The following is a 23449-nucleotide window of genomic DNA, read 5'->3' as shown; positions in this document are numbered from 1 at the left end:
TATCTATCTATCTATCTATCTATCTATCTATCTATCTATCTATCTATCTATCTATCTATCTATCTATCTATCTATCTATCCATCCATCCATCCATCCATCCATCCATCCATCCATCCATCCATCCATCCATCCATCCATCCATATATATATGTGTGTGTGTGTGTGTAGAGAGAGAGAGAGAGAGAGAGAGAGAGAGAGAGAGAGAGAGAGAGAGAGAGAGAGAGAGAGAGAGAGAGAGAGAGAGAGAGAGAGAGAGAGAGAGAGAGAGAGAGAGAGAGAGAGAGAGAGAGAGAGAGAGAGAGAGAGAGAGAGAGAGAGAGAGAGAGAGAGAGAGAGAGAGAGAGAGAGAGAGAGAGAGAGAGAGAGAGAGAGAGAGAGAGAGAGAGAATTTCTTTCCTGAGTGTTCGGTTAGTAATAGTTAGCTGTGATCGGGCTGAAACAGTGCCGACGATGGATGGATGGATAACTTGACGGATCTCTAAAATCAGGTCTCTCAGTTCTGTGTCGTCGCCATTTTCGCATATCTACATTCGCCTCAAATTACACGCAGACTGTACATTTGTAGAAATTATTTTGGGAATATTTGCATTCAACAGCATCCTTCACAGACAGGCAGGCAGTAGGAATAAGGAAGGTGGAGGAGGTAGTGGACAAGAGTGTTTTCTGATCTGTTGGTGTGTGTTAGTGAGAGTAGCTGTTTTTTTAGGCATTATAGACTAAAAGACAAGTGGGAGGAGTCAGAGGAGCCTGTGAGGCAGTGATGGGAGTGTGAGTGTAGAAATAATGGAGCAAAGGAATCGACCAGTGAGGAGGATGAAAAATCCAACCAGTCAATACAGCTGGGAGTGTATCAATTATGTATGGCTTCACTCCTCTTTTTGGGTGAGGAGAAGGGAATAGGTTAGTGTGTGTTTTGGCTGTATTGTTTTTTTATTTCCCCCCAACATTGTAGTCCTTTGTGGCAACACTTTAAAAAGGCCAAAAGCACTGTTCAATTTCTTACATCAAAAATATTGTTCATACAAAACAAACACATCGTGAGGCATCTGTTTTTCAACATCTTCTCACTGCTTTTTTTTTCTTGTTTTTCCAATTTGCAGAATAGAATTACACTCTGTGAAAAGTCACACCAAAGATGTTAATGTCACAGAAAGATTACTAATGACGACAATATCTCGATTAATTTACTGCTTGACTTAACACCTTCACTTTGAATCATGATACCTCCGTAGCTTTTACCCTCCTCCAGTTACCATGTACCCCTTCAGGGATAAGGATATTAAGATGATATGATCTGAAAGTTCCTGACTCTTTTCCCCACATTCTCCTGCCTTTCCTCCCCACTAATCTCCACATCTCTACTCAGAGTCTTTCCCACCTCCTGAACTCTCTCCTTCGTGCTCTGGTGTGCGCTCCCAGTCGAGGTGGCCTCTTTGCTCAGTAATTCAGTCAGGAGGCTAAAAGGAGGAAATTACATCCATGCTGCCTGACCACTTTGAACTCTCAGCCTCCCCCCCCTTCTGCCACGCTTGCTCACTGGCAACTGGTTTAAAGGCCTGCGCTGACATTTAAGAGACGGAAACAAGGAACTGTGAAAGTGCCCAAGAGTGTTTGCGAATGCGTGAGTGTGTGCACTCATGCAAAGTGACCCACTGACACACCATAGTGACACATCACTACACCTAAATTAGATCTAACCTTAATTTACTAACTTGACTCATTTGGACAGTAACATTAAAACTGAATTCCTTTGGCTCTTTGCATGCATGTGCATCAGAAGGACAACAGAAAGCTCAAAAAGTAATTGACACAAACCAAAAGCAGGAGGATTCTCCAACAATTAAGTAACATCTCTGCGGGTAAAAGCAGTGATATAAAGAGGCACAGCCTCTCAGATGTAAAAATGAGCAAAGGTTCACCTGCAAACTGCATGTTAAATTATGAAGCCATTTCAGGAAACTGACCTCAACATTAAATAGGGAGTGCTTTCATGATCCCACTATCTACTGTAGATATTAATATCTAAATATTTAGAGAATCAGTAATATTTCTAATTCACAAGGGACAAGGCCAGAGATCAAAGTTGGATTTTCAAGATCTTCAGTATCAGGCAGCACAACATTTAGAAACAAGCATAATTCTAACAGTGGTAAACATGGCCTTGTTCCAACTCTTTTGGAGCTGCGATCAAATTCCAATTGTGCTAATGTCTTCCACAAAATGGTAAAATGTCATATTTAGAATTAAATGTGGGTTTATGAGCGTTGCGAATCATTCTACTCTGTTAATTTGTATTCAATGAAATATTCAAACTTTAAGCAATTGAATCGTGAGAATTAAAGACTTTGTTAGTCAAATGTCTACTTCTCTGCCATTAAGCCTACATTTCTTTGCAAATATTGTTCATAGTACAGCATGTCTGTGAAAGCGAACCTCTTCAGCTGGTAATGTAATATAAAATGAAAAGTGTATTTGAGAATTACAGCAATCATAGCATATAGGTCGTGGAAAAAAAGTCAAATGTGCTCAAGCTGCAGTTGGAGAAAATGTATATAATTTACCTTTACTTTCTCTTTGTCTTATACATATTTTGTCTCTTTGTTTATGGAGTATTGTTCATATCTCATTATAATGTGCATTTATTTCATTTCCTTTTTGCCTACATTCAACCCATCATTTTTTTTCTTTTTGCCCATCAATCTCCTTGTTTTAACCTATTTTTACCCCACCTGTCTGGACTGCTTGCATATGTGACATTGTTCCTGTTTGTCACTTCCCTGCAACTCTTTGTCTTCCCATCCATCTCAGACCTGCCTGTCTTAAGTCCAACTTGTCTGAGTGGCTCTCAGTGGGATCCCAGACTGTCAATGCAGCCAGTAATGAGGTGTATGCTTCAGTCAGCATGTGAGGAGTTAATAAGGAAGCAGCAGAGGCCATCACACATCAACAGGCATGTGTGTGTGTGTGTGTGTGTGTGTGTGTGTGTGTGTGTGTGTGTGTGTGTGTGTGTGTGTGTGTGTGTGTGTGTGTGTGTGTGTGTGTGTGTGTGTGTGTGTGTGTGTGTGTGTGTGTGTGTGTGTGGAGGGGAGGGTGTGAGGACTGGGGAGCCTCCCTGGCACACTTACAGCTGTCTGTCGACCAATGGGGGTATTGATTTGGAGGAAAGAGGCAGACAGAAATGAATTCTGATCCACAGAGGGACTCCACAGCACATGTCTGAGTGTGTTAGACTTTTTTTCTTTTTTTTTGTGTGAGTCTGTTTATGTGTCTGTGCATGTGAGTAACACCACGCATGTGTACACGGGTGTGAGCATGTTTGTTCTCTTTGTTTCAGTCTCTCGCCAAGTGTACATGATATACATACAAATGAAGGGTTTGGTTACACCCCACTGCTCTCAGGGCTGTTGCTGGAGCATAAGTGTGAGCATGTGTGGATGTGTGTTTTTTGCCTTGATGAATGTTAGTCTGAGAAGACTGAGGAAGAGAGACAGATAACTAGGCCCAGGTGGCACGGGACACGTTATCCAGACCTATGTTTATGTGTGTGAGCGTGCATGCATCTGGTTATATGTAATAGGCATGTTTGCAATAATGCATACATGCATAACTTTGCTGTGAATGTTTGTGGCACCACACACAGACTCACACTACTCAGCTGGACATCGGTTAATGAGTCTGCAGTCCTACGCAGACAGGAAAAATCTCTGCAGGTCGTATAAAAGAGACTCTGACTGAATGCAGTTTTTCCATATATAAAATATAGAAACAATGATGACAAAGGTAAACCCTTTTTACAGTTTTGAAAAAATTAATACATGTGTCTATTAAGAAACTGTGTGGGGTAAGAGGGAGAAAGAATACAGTAAGTGATCTTCACTGGTGGTGTCTAAAAGTGGCTGAGTGTCTTTGTTTGGCAGAAGAGGGAAAAATCAACATAATGAGCCAAACTGCCTTTGTGTCTCACTCTCTCTGTTTCTTTTCTCCCTCCACCCTCTGTCTCTTTCTCTCTGTCATCCAAAGATTCTAAGACAGCTGCTTCTGTGAAGCCAAATTAACTGCTCCCCGCAGTTGCTTTTGGAAAGTGTCAAATAAATAATGCCTCTGAGGTATATAGTGTTTTTTGGTCACGTACAGTATATAACGTGAAACCCCTCTGAATGCCGCCTTGATTTAAAGTGTAGATAAGAATATTTGTCCACCACCAATGTTTGTCGTTCAGGTTTTTTTCCCTTCCCAAATCGACTACAGCCCCCATCCGTCACTCCGTGGCCCCTATCTGTTACCGCCATGTGATCCTTCTGGCTCTAAATATCCGATTTACAAGTCAGGGAGAAGGGTAATATTTCAACAGGCTGTCAGCAAACTCACTGTTTAAATCACTGGTCTTATCTTGCTGGTGCTCTTTCTAATATTTTTCCTCAAATATTGCATTAGAGATATGTTATCCATCCCTGCACATTCATCTTCCTGCCCTAGCTCTGTGTGTGTGTGTGTGTGTGTGTGTGTGTGTGTGTGTGTGTGTGTGTGTGTGTGTGTGTGTGTGTGTGTGTGTGTGTGTGTGTGTGTGTGTGTGTGTGTGTGAGTGTGTGTGTGAGTGTGTGTGTGTGTGTGCGTGTGTGTGTGTGTGTGTGTGTGTGTGTGTGTGTGTCTGTGTGTGTGTGTGTGTGTGTGTGTGAGTGTGTGTGTGAGCAAACACAGATGAATGTTTTTCTAAAAGAATGTATGTCTGTAGCGCTCTTATACATCTCATGACATCCATGGCAGCATGTCTATAATTTTTTTCATGTATAATATACTTAAGTGAACGTTATTGTTCACTCATAGACTTTGATTCAAAAAAAATGCTACATCCATTTGTGCATTCAAGCACACTCATGTTTGTCAGTAACAAATAAACACACACAAACACAGATGTAGAACCACACTTAGAGACACTGTACAATACTTCATCCATCACCAGGGCTCCGGCTGACAGTTGTGTCAAAGTGAGCCGCAGGGGATGGGAGCATGGTATTGTGGGATTGAGTCCTCCCATCGGACGCTGTTCTGACAGGAGAGAAGAAAAGGAAAGAGGAGAAGAGAGAGGGGGGTGTGGAAGTTGGGGAAATTGGGGAGAGTGTTGCACAACCCCAGAAAATAGAGAGAACAGAGGAAGAAAGGGTTGAGCTGCCATGGTAGCCCATCAAAACCAGAAGCTCTCCTGCTGTTGCTTGTTTACTAAGACTGTCCTTGTGAAGGGCAGACAAAGAGCATATTGCAGCCCAGGCAGCATGACCACATCACACGGTAAAGTAAAACACACATAGACACATACAAACATAGAAAGGACCTCCTGAGTTTCTGTTAACCTGCTGCAACTGAACCTCGGCCCCCAGTTAAAAGGCATATGGCTCCAAACTGCACTCAGTGACCCTTGTATGTAACATGTATGTGCATTTCCAAGTTCAATCATTCATTTAGCAAGGTGCTCATAATGTCCTTCTACAATCCTGCTCTAATAGTAACGATTTAAAAAAAAAGATACAGCAGACATAGGCAACCGGTGGCAGCAGGGCAACATGAGGCCATTGTCTCTTTTGTTTGTAGCCCGTGAGCCAATTTTCCAAAATCAATATTTTAATGGTCTTTCATGTGACAATAGAAGGAGTGTCCACCTATCCATCCATTTTCTATACGGCTTTATCTATGGGTTACAGGGTGCTGGAGTCCATCCCAGCTGACTATGAGTACACAATGGGCAGTTTACCCGACCATCACAGAGAAAGAGAGAGTGACAACCAAACATCCACACCACAACTACACTACGTACTAACCACAACATCATTGATGGGTGGGTGAGTAGGGGGTTTGGAACTTAATATCACCGGTAAATATGCTATAAAGGGTCTTCTAATAAATGTATTTTAAGGTTACAATTTGTCCCTCTGAGAGTGAAGATGCTATTTGTTTTATACTTGCCCCACCTGTTTCCGACAGCATCAGCCCAGAAGCTCTAAACAAACGCCTTTAATGTGGTGCAAGGGATTGAGCCATTGCTATCTCGTCATCTGTGGGCTCAGCTTCAAAACCATCCACACACTTTACTCTGTGATTGCAGCCCCATTTCAGCATTAAGAAAGGAAGGCGGGTATCAGATGCAAAGACAGGCATCGAGAGCGAGAATTGGAGACACGGCCTCCTCCAATTATAGACCAAAGATTGCCACTACATTCGCTTTACTCTTTGCCCGACTCCTGACAAACCCTGTCGTGATTCCTTCAACGGGCACTCCTGTTTCTCCCTGACACTCTCTAGGCTCTAATTAAGCTTGTAAATAATTATTGCAATTAAAGCCTACAATTAGGGGGACTGAAGCACTGCCATTAGTCTCACAATAAATGTCATGAGCATTCTGCATAGGCACTGGGTGGAAACAGACAAATGCTGTGCCATTATAGAGGCAGACAGACAGTGAGAGTAAAAGAGACAGAATAAAGGGTGGGGTAGGGGGTAAAGGAGTGGGTGGGTGTATGGGGGGGTTGTATGAAGGCAGTTGACATACTCACAGCTCTTAATTATAGTGCTGATTATTCTGGCAGGACGGCTCCTGGACTGTTCCTTTGGCTCACATTCACAAAGTGACAAAGTGTGCACACTCATAAGCTCACACATGTACATGTGAAAACACCTGCAGTGTATACATTGATAAAAATATGTTGGGGTTTTTTCTGAGTCCAGTGAAGAATTATGGAGTAGAAGGTAAAAGCTTAAAATGAAGCTTAATCAGAATGAGATAATGAGGGGCTTCAATCAAGTTCAAGGATAAGTTGGCTTCTGAACGTGCTTTCGGTTATGATTATCTCCCTCAACTTTGGCCACATTCATTCAGTGTTTACCTGTGAAGATCTATATTAAGTTGTACTCAAATATTCTCTAATGACTTCACACCAGACTGAAGGTGTGGATTTTACGTGGGGAGGTTTTCTGAGTAAAGAGGTACAATTGCGAGAGTAACAGTCAGCTGGCTGATGGGAAATTCTGCAAGACTGTAGGCAGATAGAGCCAGAGGTGTCAGAGTCTCTGAGGATCAGGTATCCTTATTATCTCGTATTATGTCAGCGGGCTAGGGAAAGATGCCTGCAGAGGAGTTGGGGTGTGAGACAGCACTGAGGTTTCAACTGGTATTCAGGGTTGTGCATGCCTACAAGATCATAAAGCGAAACAAAAACCTGCCATAAAGTGTCTATATGAGGAGTGAATTCATTCATCTGGGGGCCATTTCACCTGGGGCAAAGGTCAAACTGCTCTGTGCGTGCTTAATGACAATTGCATTGAGTGCTCACGTAATCTTAGGGCCTGGTGGCTGAATTCAACGTGCACACTGAGCTACTTTGTATTGACCTCCGTTAGGATGACAGAAGCGAGGGTAAGAGAGGGGGAATGGATGGATGGGCAAATGGGAGGTAAAAGGGGGTTCAGGCTGGGACATTGGTGTGCACGGGATTCTATTAATTAACAGCTTGATAGGGGTTGACAGGACGTGTGCTGCTATCAAATAATGAGGTTAGGATTGGCCAATCGTTCCGGGGCACAAAACCCGATTAACACTAATCCTGGCTTAAGTCAATTAACAATGCCTGCGCAGGGACTCATGCAAATTAGGTGCCTTTGTTAGGTGGGCGAACGCAGAGGGGGCAAAACAGAGCTTGACATTCAGACATGTAAAACACAGCTAGAGGATGCGTAACGGTCAGTGAAATGGCTGACGAGCAGTGGTCAAGCAGATGGATGACATAAAGTCAAGATTCAATGAGACAGTCCCACTTACTGACCTCTTGAGTGACCTCTTGAGTTTAATGAAGAGATTCACTGATCCCTTGAACTGCTCATGACCCCTAACCCCACAAAGCTGAACAGCACACACACATATAGAAAAAAGTGAACATGCATTCAACCAAAACACACACAGAGCACATGTGTCAATGGTCATGCATTTAAACTATGTAATGACCCTGAATCAGACAGAAATGGGGCAAATGTGAGGTTCATGAATTCTAACACATCGCAGTTCAAACCACCAAACTTGTCATTCAACAACAATATCATACGATACAAGATCACTGGAGAAGAAAATAAATAAGCAGTCATCAAAAGGTGAGGTCACTGTGGTGGGACGAGAGGCTTGAGACAGAAGAAGCATGCAAAGAAGTCAAAACTAAAATTAATTCACTGGTTTTAGAATTTTGTAAACAGCGTACTGGTTGAAAAGGGGACAATTTCAGACATCTTGATAAACGTCTAATTTTCATTTTAGGAATTGGCATGAATTGAAGGATTAAAAGAGAAAGTCAACCCTAACTTGAGAATTACGAAAATAAAAAACAGACATTGGATCCCAATAATATGAATATACTAAACTTCAGCTGAAATAAGTAGTCGTGGAAAAATCTGCTCAATGTACACGAAGAGAGACAAAAACAAAAGCACCAACATAAACAAGGCTGAGGATTAAGTGAGCTTGACAAGTAGGACAGGGTTGAAAGTAGTTTCTTCAGAATGAAAAGCTAAATGGCATCATCAATAACATTGGATGTGTGTATTGACAGGCGAATTTATCCTCATTTGTTCAAGTGTCAATATCAAGTGAAGCTGTCAGAGGAGTGGCGGAGACTCTAGGCCTGATGTTCTGAGATGCAACTGTTGGTCCCTCTCCCGACTGCACCTGGGTAACAACGCGGCCACGCAATTGATTTGCTGGCCCCTCGTCCCTACAGCTGCCACACTGACCCTGCTGCTGCACTTAAATCCTAGATAAAACATGACCGCCAATCTATCAAGGCCAGACGCTGCTGCCTTGAGTGATGTTCGTCTGTTGTTGAGGTTCGCGGTAACGCAGACAGACGCTAGTAAGCTGCGACCACAATTTCCCTCTCATGATCAGCCCCATGAGGTTGGAATCACATGCAGATGTGTGGTCCATATGTTGGCACACAGGATCATGGCTTTGTCGTGCATGACGGAAATCATGTATTCAGGTCACTTCTCCTGTATAAACAGTGTGGTAGACTTTATAGTTGCCAGGCATATATGGCACCTCAGGTTTTTTCCAGCTGTACTACATAAAACAAACCTCATTTGACCTCAGTGGGAGATCGACGGTACAATGCAACATTTTAAAAGAACAGTCATGCATTTTAAAACCCAGCCGTGGATGCAACTGAAGAATCAGGGAACATTCAGGAATTTATGATAGAAAGACGGTCTGAAACCCTTTGGGATGCAGAAAAGCATTTCACACTCTGAGGTAGCAAAAGAGAATATTCAACTTTTTGCTTTTTGAACCTCTGTAGACTTTAAAAAAGAAAGAAAAAAAGAAAGGGACTTCAGTGAGACTGAAATGACTGAGGGACATTTTAGAGTTGCTAACTGAATTCCGCACATTGCACTGATCACTGCGCTTTGTGAAAGCCATCTTTTGATTATTCTCTGCGCTGTGCTTTGTGGAGTGCTAGTCAAGTTATTGGGACTCTTTGTGTGTGTGTGTGTGTGTGTGTGTGTGTGTGTGTGTGTGTGTGTGTGTGTGTGTGTGTGTGTGTGTGTGTGTGTGTGTGTGTGTGTGTGTGTGTGTGCGTGTGTGTCACTGATAGGCATATTGGTTATTGGTGAGAAAGGCACTGATAAGGGTCAATGGTCAAACCCAAGGTTCACTTTCTGGCAGCTGTGATCTAACCACACTGCCCCAGGGGCCGGCACGAGGTCAAGGGACGACAAAGCGACACTTGTTGTGGTGGTTGCCAGAAAACCCTCGGTTACTGAGTCCTGACAGCCAACTAATAAACAGTGGGAGGGATAATCTGAAAAAAGCAGACATGAAGTGCTAATCTTTTGACCCTGTCTCTTTTGAGCTGAAAATGTAAATTTCCCACCACATTACTGTATCAGTCTGTTCAACTCTGAAATAAATATTTGAAATAAAGCAGATGCAGATATCCAGAGGACGATTCAGGGTGTTTTTTAAAACCAGCATTTATCGTTTTTATGCTCACTTTGCAGTATCCAATTTTTTTCTGGAGATTAAAGGAAACAATGCTGCTTTTAAGAAGAATTATTAACTTTACATTTGTGTTCTTACAAAGCCAAACACGGAAACTTGAAAACAAAAAAGGCTTTTCAGCCACACTGAAAGTAACTTTCATTAAACATGAACAAGTGGCAATAAAAGCTGGCTGTGAGCCGTCACATGTTCAAAGCACATGAATGTATAAAACCAGTGTGGCATACACAGCAAAGCCCTTCATAATAATGAGCCAGTAGCATGTCAGCTAATCTCATCATGGCCAAGGTGTAAATGAATCCTATTTCCTCCTGTCTAGATAACCACTGAACCCATTTCCTCCAAATTTAACCCCACTAGCCAGACAAAGGTTCAGGGGGATGAGGGCAGGGAGGAAAGATCTGGGGGAGGAGAGTGAAGGTGCTCAGACGGAGAACAAGTTGAGGGGAATTCTCACACCAAAATGGTTTTGGGAAAAGAAAAAAAAAAGAAAAGAAAAGAGAATTCATGCATGGATTTCAAATTTCACAGCTGAGCACCTGGAAGAAATTGCAAAGGCCGAAAAAAAAAAAAAAAAGCTCTTCTTTTCTTTTTGATAATCTGTGAGCTGTAATGTTGCTGTTCCATACATGATCCCAGCTCAGGGAGGAAGGATGACATACAAAGGTCGGAGCTGAGGTGGTTTAATGTTCGCTAAAGAGCCAGGGGTGTACTGGAGAGTGACAGTAGCACATGGCTGAATGCCTCTATAGGGGGAGGGCTGTGTGTCTGTCCATGAAAGACGAGTCTGTTTTACGAGACGGCTCAGTGTCCCTCAGACGGTCATGCGAGCAGAAATTTCAGTTATCCTTATAAAGAGCTGGCAATTAGAGAGTCACTATTTCACTGGGAGAGCTGCAGTCTGTTAAGGTCTATTATGTACTGTTGTGGACCTCAGCCATAAAGCACTGCAAAAACCATTGAGCTCTTTTACAAAGTCAACACCTGCCTCTTTTCTTGGAGTTTAATTACGACGCAATAAAACATAACCACTTTTATTTTGGTGTGGGAGGACTTTGTGATAATTATTTCTTTCATTGAGGCGTTTTCGAAAACCTTTTCAGGCAGAACTGAGACCACGCCACAGGTATTGCTTTCAGATGTTAAATCTTAATTGTTCCCTATGAATAAAACATTATAACCCGGTCTCTCTGTGTTCTGGCCGCTGACCAAAGCAGCTGAAATAATGCAGTCACTGACTCTCAACTGTGTGTGATGAGTGTTCGTCTTGTTGCTGAGAGCCAACGGCCATAACAGCACAAAGCACCACAAAGGAAATGAAAGCGTTTCACACACGTTGATAATCTAGGCCCCATAAGACCCCATTTGATACTGGAGTAGCTGTTGTCATTTATCCCAACATGCTGCATTGTGTTGATAAGGAAGCAACAAAAAGATGGAGAGCTGCTTTGGGTATTATCCAGGCCACAGTGACAGGAGGGCCGACAGTGTCTCTACATTCACCCGAAGCCCCAGTAAAACACAAACACATGAGCGCTGACCTGATCACTGTATTTCTACAGTAAGCAAAAAAAACAAACAAACAAAAAAAACAGGTAAGAGGTATTTGTCTTTTCAAGCATACCCACATTGATAAAAAAAAAAAAAAAAAAAACATGGACAGGAGAAGAAAAAAAGGAAGGAGGAGAAGGAAGGGTGAGAAATGACTGAGAAAAGAGAGTGACAAGGGATGAGCCTTGGCCAAAAACCTAATGCAGATGCAGTGCAGTGAATTTGCATGAGCTGGCAAAAGCAGCGGTGGATTAGCTCTGCTCCAGCTGCCATTCATACACGAATAGTCTTTCTACCTGTTTGATTGGAGCATCTGTTGGAAATGTTATGGCATACGAGTATTACTGTAAGCACAGGCAGGATCTCTGAGTGCACGCATAGTATAACTTACAGATAAAATATAAATCCCCTTGTGCTTTACCATGAGAAATCTGCTGATATTGAGTAAATCATACTCATTTATCGGTCTGCTTTTAATCCAGGTTAGGGTCACAGGAAGCTGGAGCTGACTCCAAGTGACAATGGGCGAACAGCAAGGTGCATGCTGGACAGGTTGCCAGACAATCACTGGGCACACAGAGCGGTACAATCACACACATTCACACGGGCAATTTGGAGCCACCAATTAACCTGACATAGATGTTTTTGGACTGTGACAGAATTGCCATGCATGCGCAGGGTAAACGTGTCATGCTAATCACTACGGCATTATGAGGCTGTGTAATTCATTACCATGTATCCTGTTTTTTCAAAATGGAAGGCAATGTTGCAATACCAGAAAAAAAAAAAAAAAAAAAGGTTCGACAAAAGGAACCTGGAGTTAAGAAATGAAGTCTTACAGCTTTGTAATTTGCACTGTCAATCCCGGCTTTATGCCAAGTACCTCGGCTCAGACGACTAATTCACTGTTGGGCTTTCTATGTGGAGTTTGCATGCTCTGCCTGGAAACAGCTCAACTCACTTTATGACTCTGGTTTATTGGTTGTTCGTGTTAAGATCGCTCTCTGAAAGCTGTGAGGGAGTCATGAAGTCTTTTGGAGAATTTATACAAGCCTGTCGTCATGGCAACACTGGCTTGACAAGTTGATCTTAAGTTTTTTTTTTTTTTAATATTTCCTCAATATCTCTCTGAACCCTTCATGGTTAAGACTGCTTTTGTTTACTTGAAAGTAACCTTCAATCCTCTTCATGTTTTTCTCGAGCTGAGACCTTTTGCTGAGCAGCGTTAAAAAAAAGTGGTTTCTTTACCAAAACGGAGTAATATTCATAATATTTTAGACTTGAATGATAATTTATTAGTGATTCCAGAGGCTGTACTGGTAAACCTGGTTGTTTCTTTTGCTAAGCTTCCTTTATTGTTATTAGATAACTATAGTTTTACCAAAAACAAGTTGTCTTATATTGCTTTTCTCCCCTATACACCAAACTTCTTCATAAACAAGGTATTAAAGAAGCAGTATTGCTACTTTGGGCAACAATGTAAAAATTCTACTGCATCTGAAACACTATTCAATGCAGTTCGGTGTTCAAGGAGTATAAGACATTTTTTAGAGGGCATTTCATCTGACGCAAAAATAAGGAAAAGATAGCAAAAGAGGAGAGAGAAAAAGTTGAGGATGTGTCTCAAAGGCAGCTCAGCTGAATCTCCCCAAACAGCTCTGACCTTTTTCTCTTCATCACTGTTTGCCAGTGGCAGTGCTACTCAGCCAAGTACCAAAATCACTGGATTATCGGTCTAAATATAGAAGCAGTCACACAGATTCTCACGCAACATGACTCATACATGTGATGTGGTGGAAATCCACACAATGGATCAGCACAATGACAGAAAGCAAAAGGACAAGGAGGAAGGAACAAAACAGAAATGATGCAACCGGCAAGTTGAGTTTTTTTTTTTCCCAACAGAAGGCACCATATTAGTTATACACAGATTCCTAAAGATAAATCACCAGTTGAAATCCTGCTGTTGTGAATTTCGGGGCTGTCAGTAATGATACAGCACCCTACAGGAGGGCAGGCGCATGCACGCAGACCCACACACACACAGCTCACTGAGAGCAGGAAGTCATTGAGCCAGGACTTTTCATCAGTTCCACTGCGCTGGCTCACATTGGGCCAATCTCAACACATCATTAATATGGTGAATGCTATTGTCATTACAATATAAAAAAACAAAAGCACAGTTAAAGATGGCAGTACCATGGATCAAATATGAAACAGGGAGCTAATAAATACGCTTTCAAGTGAGTGAACGATGAAGTCCTGAGGGGAGTGCGAGAAAGAAGAAATAAGAGCACCAGAAAACAGAAAGTGCACTGAATTGTAACGTGGGGAAGATTTTGTACGTGTAAGTCAGACTGAAGAAATTCTCGAAATTCTATACATATGGAGACGGTACATACACACACGTGTGTGTGTGTGTGTGTGTGTGTGTGTGTGTGTGTGTGTGTGTGTGTGTGTGTGTGTGTGTGTGTGTGTGTGTGTGTGTGTGTGTGTGAGAGAAGGAGAAAAAGGGACATGGAAAGCCTCCAAAAGGTATATAGAAACTCTATTAGAATACTGAATGTAACACTGGTATTTGCATGTGCCTGTAATTTGTTTTGGTGAGCGTGCACATGTGAGTGCTGGTGCTTTATGTTCGGTGCCTATGCAAAGCAAGCATGTGCTTTGTGTGCATGCGTGCGTGTCCCTGTGGGTGCCTGTCTGCATGTTTGTGTTTACAAAGGCCTTGCACATCCCACGATTCACAGCCACAACACACACAGACAGGTGTGAGGACAGGAGAGAACGAGAGCCCAGATTCTGGAGCACGGCCTCGCTGTGCAAATATTACTCTCTCACTCTCCCGTCTGTCTCCCCAACTCATTCAGTGTCTGTCTCTCTCTCGTGCTCTCTCTCTTTCCCACTGTGCCAAACACAGAGGACTTCTTTGTTATTCAGAGTAGGAAATACAACTGGAGCCAAATCTGCCTTGGTGTCTGTTTGATATCATCCCTCCTTTGTTCTCGCAGTCTCCCATCACCATGTGCTTGGCCTCAGACGGCATCAGTCACACATGGGAACAAGCGGAGCTTGCACAAGATGTATCTCATGATGTCCTGGATGTGTGACTTCAAGTGTAGCTAGTGGCAAAATTAAAGCTCATTTAAAGGTCAAATCGAGGTTTTTCACTGAAAAGATAAAGAGCAGGTTTGAAGATGTTTGTATAGATTCCTTAACTCATGTCGTGATCCCTGATATGCATTGAATTAAAAAAATTACATTTGACATCATCAGTGTCACTATATGTCGAAAGTATATATCAGCAGAAGGTAGATCGGTTCACACTGTTGCTTCTGGCAGACGGGGATTCTCTCTGTGATGGACCAACGATCTGTACAGGACCTTCTCTGCTTTTTGACCCATGCTAGTTGGGTTAGAAAAGACTCCAGCCCTCCACCACCAACATCTGAATAAAATGGGTGAAGAACATGATGAATGGATATTTCAACAGGACACGCTTAGATCTGATTGCAGATTCAGAAGCCTGCTTTCATTGCAAACAACTGAATATTTCCTCTCCACTAACCAGAATCACATATCAAACTAGAATTACTGTCACATGCTCGCATGCCTCCGCCAAACCACCAATTGGCAGACACACTGTCCAGACGCATAATTGTATAAAGCCAACTCTGTTTAGGAATATAATGAAAGGTGTTGGTGTGTGTTTCCTCAGGGGTTGTTTTCGCAAAAAAAAATTAGACATGTCTGAAGTCTGAAACACTAACTTCTATCTGTTAAAATCATAATTCAGGTGTGCATTGATGTCTCTCTGTGTTAGCCCTGTGATGGACTGGTGATCTGTACAGAATAAACCTTGCCATTGTTGACTCAGTGGTCAAGTGGGGACCATTAAAGTGGAGATTCAAGCCCCTGTTGTGGTCAAGAGATTCACTAGATTAGTCTCTTTTCTGCACTTAATCTTTCACTTGGAATGAAAGAGTCCGCCAAAGAATGCTGTGAAAACTTGAAACGGGAAGTGCACATGTGTACTACATTTGGAAAAAAAGAAAATCCCCAAGATTCCACAGTTATTTCCATCACAATAAAATAATTCAGGTCATAATGACCACAGCGAATAAATCTAATCAGTGAATCAGATTAGTGAGCGTGGATATCGGTGCCAAAACTGTGAAATATTTCTGAGGCATTTTGTAAAAACCTAATTATTGAGCATGGGACAGATAAACAGTAATAGACCAGCAACAAAGTCTTTCAGCCTGTTTTGGCTGTGTTCGGCTTCAGCCCGCCACAACCCCCGATAGTAATAAAACTGTTGTAGGAGATGGAACGACAGACATACAGACCGACAGATGGAAGGACAGATGAACAACCTAAAAAAACACTCTCTATTGAATCGGACAAAATTATAATTAAAAGGCTGACTGAGTATCTGGCCACACTGAATCCCAATTCAGTTACTCTTGTCAGATGTGACTACTGAGTGGTATCCTTGAACATGCAGGGCAACATCTCCAAAGCAGCTGAACACGTTTCAATGTGTGTGTGTGTGTGAGCATCTGTCTGCTTCAAACCTTCCTAACCCCTGGAGAGAAAGACAGAAGAGTCTACATGCTGAATACTAATAACATTCACCGACAAGTTCTCATTCAGATGTCGAGCAGTTATGCGCTCAACATCAAAAGCTTGTTTCATCTGCGGAATAAGTGGGAATAAAGGATTTAGTAAATATGGAGAAGAGACTTTAGATTCGGTTCAAACTCTCCTTCACTTGTGGAATTAGTGTCACGCAAGAGTCGCCAGTTCAGCGTCAGAAACGTGTACGCACATTGTGTTTGTGCATGAGATTTACATAATTCCTTTTTTTTTTTTTTAACTGGAGTGATTTAAAAAAAAAAAAGAAAGAAAAAAGAGTAATCAAACAGTATTTGCACAATAAAACATTTTGTTGCGTGTTTGGATTACAAACAGCCTGACTGAGAAACTGTTGAGGTGATCTATCATTGTTTCAACTTGGTTCCACAGCAAGTGTCTGACTAAAACTGAGCAACTTCTTAGCCTATTTTTGCAATAAAAGAACATCTCAGACTCAGCGTGAGGATGTGTTACTCATGTGCTGCGGGAAAAGAGGAGTAACTGCTGAAAATCAGTTTGCTCTACTTTTCCCGTCCCTCCGCAGTGGACGCTTTTGTCTAAATAACTCCTTCACACCACATCCGCCCACCGTGGTTCCTAACCCATGAGCTAGCCGGTTGTTGAGTGTGTTAAAAGGAGAGATAAGGGGAGAGGATGGCAATCTATCACCTCGCACTGACAGCCTCGCACGTTGTCTGTCTCGAGGGCTGCTGCGCTGCCACGCTCCCCTGCAGCTGCTCCTCTTCTCCTGTCACTTCTTTTCCTCGTGTCATCTCTTTTTCCATCTGACCATGTTTTCGGCCCTCGTTTTTTCCCTCATTTCCTCACCTCTATACTGTCCTTGTGTCCCCCTCCACCCATGTCAGCCCTCACCTCCTCTACCTATCTAGAGCGTCAGCTGCATTGATGGCCGTCAGCTGCTTCCCACCCACCGGCTTGGTAATGCTGTGTCACTTCATTAGGAGTGTGAAAGGATGACCTTGCAATCTGTTTCTCTTTCTCTATGTGCTTCTTTTTGCACTCCCTTTTCCCGTCATCACTCTCCCGCTCCAGCCAGCGAGTGCCCTTCATGTCTTTCTCTCGGCTTCTCTCATTCTACCTAATCCTTTTCTTGTCTCTTTATTTTTTCTCTCTATCTCTGCCCTCATTGTTCCCCTTCATTATCAAACACTGTCACACAGGCTCCTGCTGTGCCACGCAGGTTATTTATAGTTAACAGTAGGTGGTGGATTTGGTGGTGGTGAGAGGTGGGCCATTACGGGCTCGGCTGGAGCACACACATTTACACACGTTTCCTGACATTTAAACATATTCACACACACACACACACACACACACACACACACACACACACACACACACACACACACACACACACACACACACACACACACACACACACACACACACACACACACACACACACACACACACACACACACACACACACGCTTGCAGCACTGTCTTTGTGGGGCCTTCCTATTGAGGTTATGCATTGTCTTGCCACTTACACTTACTTGAACCATCACAAACTAAACCCTAATTGTAACCCTCACCCTAAACTATATGTCAATTCTTAAATTTATGTAAAGTGAAAATGTCCATTTTTCCCACACACACACACACACACACACACACACACACACACACACTGGCTTGGTCCCCACAGGTATAGCATAATAAGTGGACCCAAAAGAGAAAGAAATACAAGATTAAAAACCAACAAAGAGACTGGGGCTGTTAAAAGTGTGATAATGTATTTCCAGCCCCTTATGTTCACACCAACACTTGTATGTAACCCAAAACCTGACCATAACCCTAACATTAGTCTTATTGTAACCTCAGTATTAAAACCACGTCTTAGAACTCAAAAACATGTGGGGTCCTTGAGTTTTGGTCCCAACATGGGAGGCTGGAGCCCACAAATGTAGTGTTCTCCTCGTTTTTCCCACAAGGTGAGACATACAGGACCACACACACACACACACACACACACACACACACACACACACACACACACACACACACACACACACACACACACACACACACACACACACACACACACACACACACACACACACACACACACACACACACACACACACACACACACACAAACACACACACGGGAAATTGCACTCCATGGTGCAAGCTCACACAGCACAGTGCCAACACCACAAATGGAGGCCATGACTAAAACTTTAGCAATTTGCAGACCAGTCTTTTTTTTTTCCAAGAAAATTGCAAAACACATATAGGACGAGTGGTTTCAGGCCCTCTGGCCCCGAGGGTCCCAGGATTTAGTTGCCATATGGCGAGTCTCAGGATGTTCAGCATAACAAATGTGCAAAAACAAGTGCAACTGTTTACTGCACATACAAAGAAATACCAACACAAGGATAGGAATTAAAGGTTTGCAAACATCTTGCATCTTTCCCACACTTGCCTGTCTTTCGGACATGACGTAGAGGTAGTTGCGGTCCAGCGAGAAAGCCATGTCTCTCAGGATCGGGCTGCCGTCCTTGACAACAGATATTGTTTCATACTGGACACCACCGTGAGGAGGACCGTCAACACGAATCTGAAAAATAGAAGGAAACAGAAGGCTGACAGGGTGAGGAGTTGCTATTTATATCAGTTTGAATGCAGAAATGAGAAAACAAATGATTGACAGGATAGACAGTCATAGGTCATATAATGGTGAAAAAAACACATCTTATTTAGCTACTTGAAGATTCTCCGCGAAGCCTCTCTGATAAGAGAAAGATTGAAAACCTAACCGTGACAAATAGCAATTGATTGAGTTTTGTAACAAACTTTTTACAAGAAACATGTGACAAATGGAACTGTTTCATGACATGACGGAAATCGGTTGTTCCAGTTTTTATTGTGGGATGAGGTTACACAAACTGTGAGAAATTATTTGCTGGTGTTATTAGACCTTTGAAACCTAAGCTCTGTTTTTCTTTCTTCTTTCTCCTGATGAATGATGCATTTCCTCAGTAAAGCTTTGAACTTGAGGCCAAGAGCGCCTCCGAACAAAAACAGTGAAGAAGTATTCTAATGACTTATAGAAGCTACGAATCTCTCCATGACCTAAATGTGCCATTGCCAGCCCAGTTTCCTTTTTATCTGTCCAATTTCCTTGGCCAAACATATGAGCGGCACATCAAAATCAGAAAGTGAGGGAGGGCATGGGCCTTCTTTTGCTGATGCGTCTGTGATGCTCCATGCCACTAGGCCCTCCTCCAGCCATGAAAGCTGATGGCTCTATCATCTGTCCATTTCTGCCTGCCTGCCTCCACCCAAACATCCATCTATCCATTCGGAGAGTGACAGCAACAAAGAGCAACCAGCCTTTCACTAAGCATCACAGAGGGGAAAGTCAAGGTCGTATGTCTGTCAAAAGAAGATCTACTGGGATGGGGGGTGGTGGTGGTGATGAAGTGGTGGGGGCTATGTGAGCAACAGTATGCACACACACACAGTGCTGTGTATGTATGTGCAAATACCAAGCGAGTGTCAAACTGCAAGATGGTCAAGAAAAAGAAATATGATACACGTTCAGAGAAAGCCCCCCGAGCTTTGCCTTCAAAGCTCGGGGGTTAGTTGGTACACGACAGCAGGCACCACAGTTAAGGAGCAGAGCTCAGAGTGGTTGAGTTTTCCACGGCTGACCTACACCTGACCTTGGCTGGCTAATCCAAACACTGAAAACAGGACATATGTGAAAACCATATGTAGGAGGAACAAGGCAGGATGTGGGGGCCGTGCCAGTCTTCATCTGGTTACTGACACTGCAGTGTGGAAGGAGACCTCCGCAAATACGCTCATCCATAAAGCATGTCGGCGCATGGCCAGACCAGCACTGTTCTGTTCACTACTGTGTCAGTGTGGGTCCTGTGTGTGTTGGAGGACCGTCTTTATGTGCGTGTGCACCCACAGGAGCAGTCTGTCATGCCGTGATCTGTGTCCTAGCAGGCTGCCACGAGGGATCACAAGATAACCCGACCTTCCCATCGCGCGCCTGCAGTTCATCTGAATGAGATTGCTATCACACAGTCTCTCACCACTGTCCAGGGGCCTCTAAACTCACATTTGGCCTGTAACACACTCTCACTCACAGCTGTCTCTTAGTGTGTCAGGAACAAAAAAAACCTAGTCTCCAGGCATGGGTATAACATTTTGTGAAAACAAGCGCTAACATACCAGGCATAGCAATTACTAAACAGTCATCTGTCCTTTTAAGTAAACACTTTTAATCAGGAGTGCAGGGATGTGCACAATAATGAAGGCTTGTTTTCCCAGTCACTGATACTGTCTCTGTTTCTCAGCCATGTGTCCATACTTTATTTTTCTCAGCAGATTAGGCTTATGGCTCATACAAAGAAAAGAGATTCAACATTACTGACACTCAAACCCTCTTTCCCACTGTGCACACACAAACGCGCACGTAGATTTGACACATTATCGAGCTTTTTTATTTCCTCTAATAGTGGCTGCTAATCTTGCAAAGCGTGCTACATTCACACATATGTACATGCAAACACACACCCGCAGCATTGTGGGAGAGGGAAAATGCGTGCGTTTGTGTGAAGTGGATTAGCTACATGTGAAGCACACTGCAGGGTTATAGGCTCACCCAGGGGTGGGCAATTGAGACAAAAAAAAAAAAAAAAGGAGGGGGGGGGGGGGGGGGGGGCAAAAAAAGCCATGGGCAAGTAAATGGAGGAAGCAGGGCTTAGTGGAGCAAAAATAAATCTGTCTAAAACGGCCTCTCTTTATCACACTCCCACGCTTCTTTCCTACCGGTCTGCAGTATCTAGCACCTGAGTAAGTGACTGTCAGACCCAAAGCATCCATTTCTTCAGCGTCGCTTTACTTCAACATTTAGCTTGCTCTCTGAAGTACTTAAACCCATCCCATGTTTGCCCCATTTGACCCTGCATTATTTATCAGTCTGGATGAGAAGGCTGCAAACAGGTTGAATTCACACCCTTAAGCCCCGTCTGACAATAATACTGCCTCTCTATTTTGGGAGAACCTATCCACTGAAACAACCTCTGGTGCCCTGGAGAGGTGTCCTTTGGTGTGACCTGGACTAACACGGTCCCCGATTTCAGCACCACAGCCATTAGATATCCTCTCTCCATCACCAGTGTCGGAGGGCTGCAACTAAGTAAAGCGATGAAGAGGAAAAAAGGTGAAGATGGATGGGAGTGTTGAAAAACAGTCTACATGGACTCCAGGGACACCAGGGGCGGTAGTGCTTTCCAAAAAAATAAAAAAATCTACGCTAGCTTGAATAACAGATAAATCATGATCAGTGAATGGTGTTTAGACTCACATTTTTATTCACATGAAATATGTTCAGGGAGGCATTTTTTTTTATTGTGTTCTCAATTATTGAGAATAAAGACGCTGATTCAATTAATTATATATACTTCTATACTTCTTTACATACAGGTTGCCAGTCTATTAAAATGCAAACACATATAAAGAGAAACTTTTCTGCATTTACTTGCTTGTATGTTCAATTCAGAATACGGAATGAGCAAATATGTCTGTATTGTAGCAGAAATTACTTCACGCAATACAATCAAACAGTCTGTGTTGTGTCGACAAACAGGCTCAAACCCTGCATATTTTTGTTGTGAAGGAACAGCAATAACCACCATTAAACCATGTCACCTCAATTTTATTAGAAATTCTAGTGCAAATAAAGGGCTGAAGTGAATCCACACCACTTATCTTCATGCACACATCGGGTGGCTTTGGCTCAGTTCATATAGTGGATTGTAGATTGTCTTTCAATCTAAGGGTTGGCAGTTCAATCCCCTGTCTCATCTTGTCCATTGTCAAAAAAGACAGAAAAGTTTCGCCCAGTAATGTGTGTGAGCACCTTGCATGCCTGATTGTGATCAAATGTAAAACTGGTTTAGAATTGCTTGAACACAAACATGCACAAAGTAAAGTCAAATAAAGTAAAGTCCATTTGCCATCTATATACAGTTACCATGTGGCATTATAAATTTTGCACATCTCACTGTCCTGTCCTGGACGAATACATCATACCTCCCTGATATGTAAACTGATCAAGGAAATTTGATGTCCATGGAATAAGTTCTTGGTCAGTTTAGATACAAGGATATCTAAGAATGCACCTTTTTTTTTTTTTTACCAATATGTTCTTGCTTCAGCCGGCCTGTAGGATTACAGCAAAACAACTGAGGCAATTTTTATGAAACTGAGTGCAGCGTGAGCCAAGTCGAGAACCCATTAAAGTGTGGAATGGATCTGACTCATAGGGGTGGAGCCACAAATTATATCTCACTGTCATTAAAGTTGCAAGATAGAGCATTGGGCCTAGTAATTGCCATACATCTTACAATTCAGCAGGTGATCATAAAATAAATGGGTCACAGTAAAATTACATAGGCGACTCCAAATGACAGAATCTTGACATCATGATCAATATTTGGATAAGGTACCAACAGCTTTCAGCTACACAATCACATGTGCTATTGCAGTCTTGGAACTTAAATGATATATTAGTTATGGTTATGTAATAAGTTATGCTTCAGGATGGCATCCCCAGTCTCCAAAATACATGTTTCACTGTGGACTATAACATGTAAAATGACACTGAATACAATGACTTAGTAATACAGACAACTATCACTTTGTTGTAACCAAAAAGTATTGTGTTTTGTGCTTGTATTATGAGGTTTATAAAAATGTTATATATAAACACATAAACAAAAAGGATTTAATTTAGAATTTTAATGAGAGTAAGACGTTTTCACGCTGACAAACCCTGGAAAAAAAAAAAGTGATTTAGGAAGGAGTTACAGTTTTAATGTGCTTCGTGTTGCAGCACCCAGTCAGGTTTCAGTGAATGAGAGGTTGGGGGTGGTAGACTGGACTAGCGGGGAAACCATGGCAAAGGCATCAGAGGCCTCCCCTTGTGGCTACAAGGACCTGTGCCAGTGGGATGCTTTTGATCAGACTATGTAAGCGCCCTGGAAAAACGTTTGAAGATTGACCAAACTCCAATTCAAATTGCCCTTCTCCTGTCTCTCTCTTACTCGCTCTCCCTCTCTCTTTCCCTCTCCCTTGGTCTGACTGGTTTTGAACACCGTGCCAGACACTGGATCCCCAACTGTGTGAGTCTGTGTGAAGCAATTTTCCTGAGTGAAAAATGCTGAATAAATCCAAGGTAA

At 42.7% G+C, this 23449-nt stretch overlaps 1 protein-coding gene across 1 annotated transcript in view; it reads right to left on the bottom strand.

The window, feature by feature from the left end:
- plxna2 (plexin A2) overlaps nt 1-23449 on the bottom strand; it is a gene marked incomplete at both ends in the record, with an annotated part of 161101 nt that overhangs the window by 94785 nt on the left and 42867 nt on the right. The window contains one exon of the mRNA XM_080470056.1: nt 18673-18807. Within this exon, the coding sequence (XP_080326182.1) occupies nt 18673-18807 (135 nt within the window). The remainder of the gene's footprint in view (nt 1-18672; nt 18808-23449) is intronic.

The sequence above is a fragment of the Lipophrys pholis genome (assembly GCF_963383615.2).
Source record: "Lipophrys pholis genome assembly, chromosome: 8".
Lineage (NCBI taxonomy): Eukaryota > Metazoa > Chordata > Actinopteri > Blenniiformes > Blenniidae > Lipophrys > Lipophrys pholis.
This window is presented reverse-complemented; position numbering and strand designations above follow the sequence as displayed.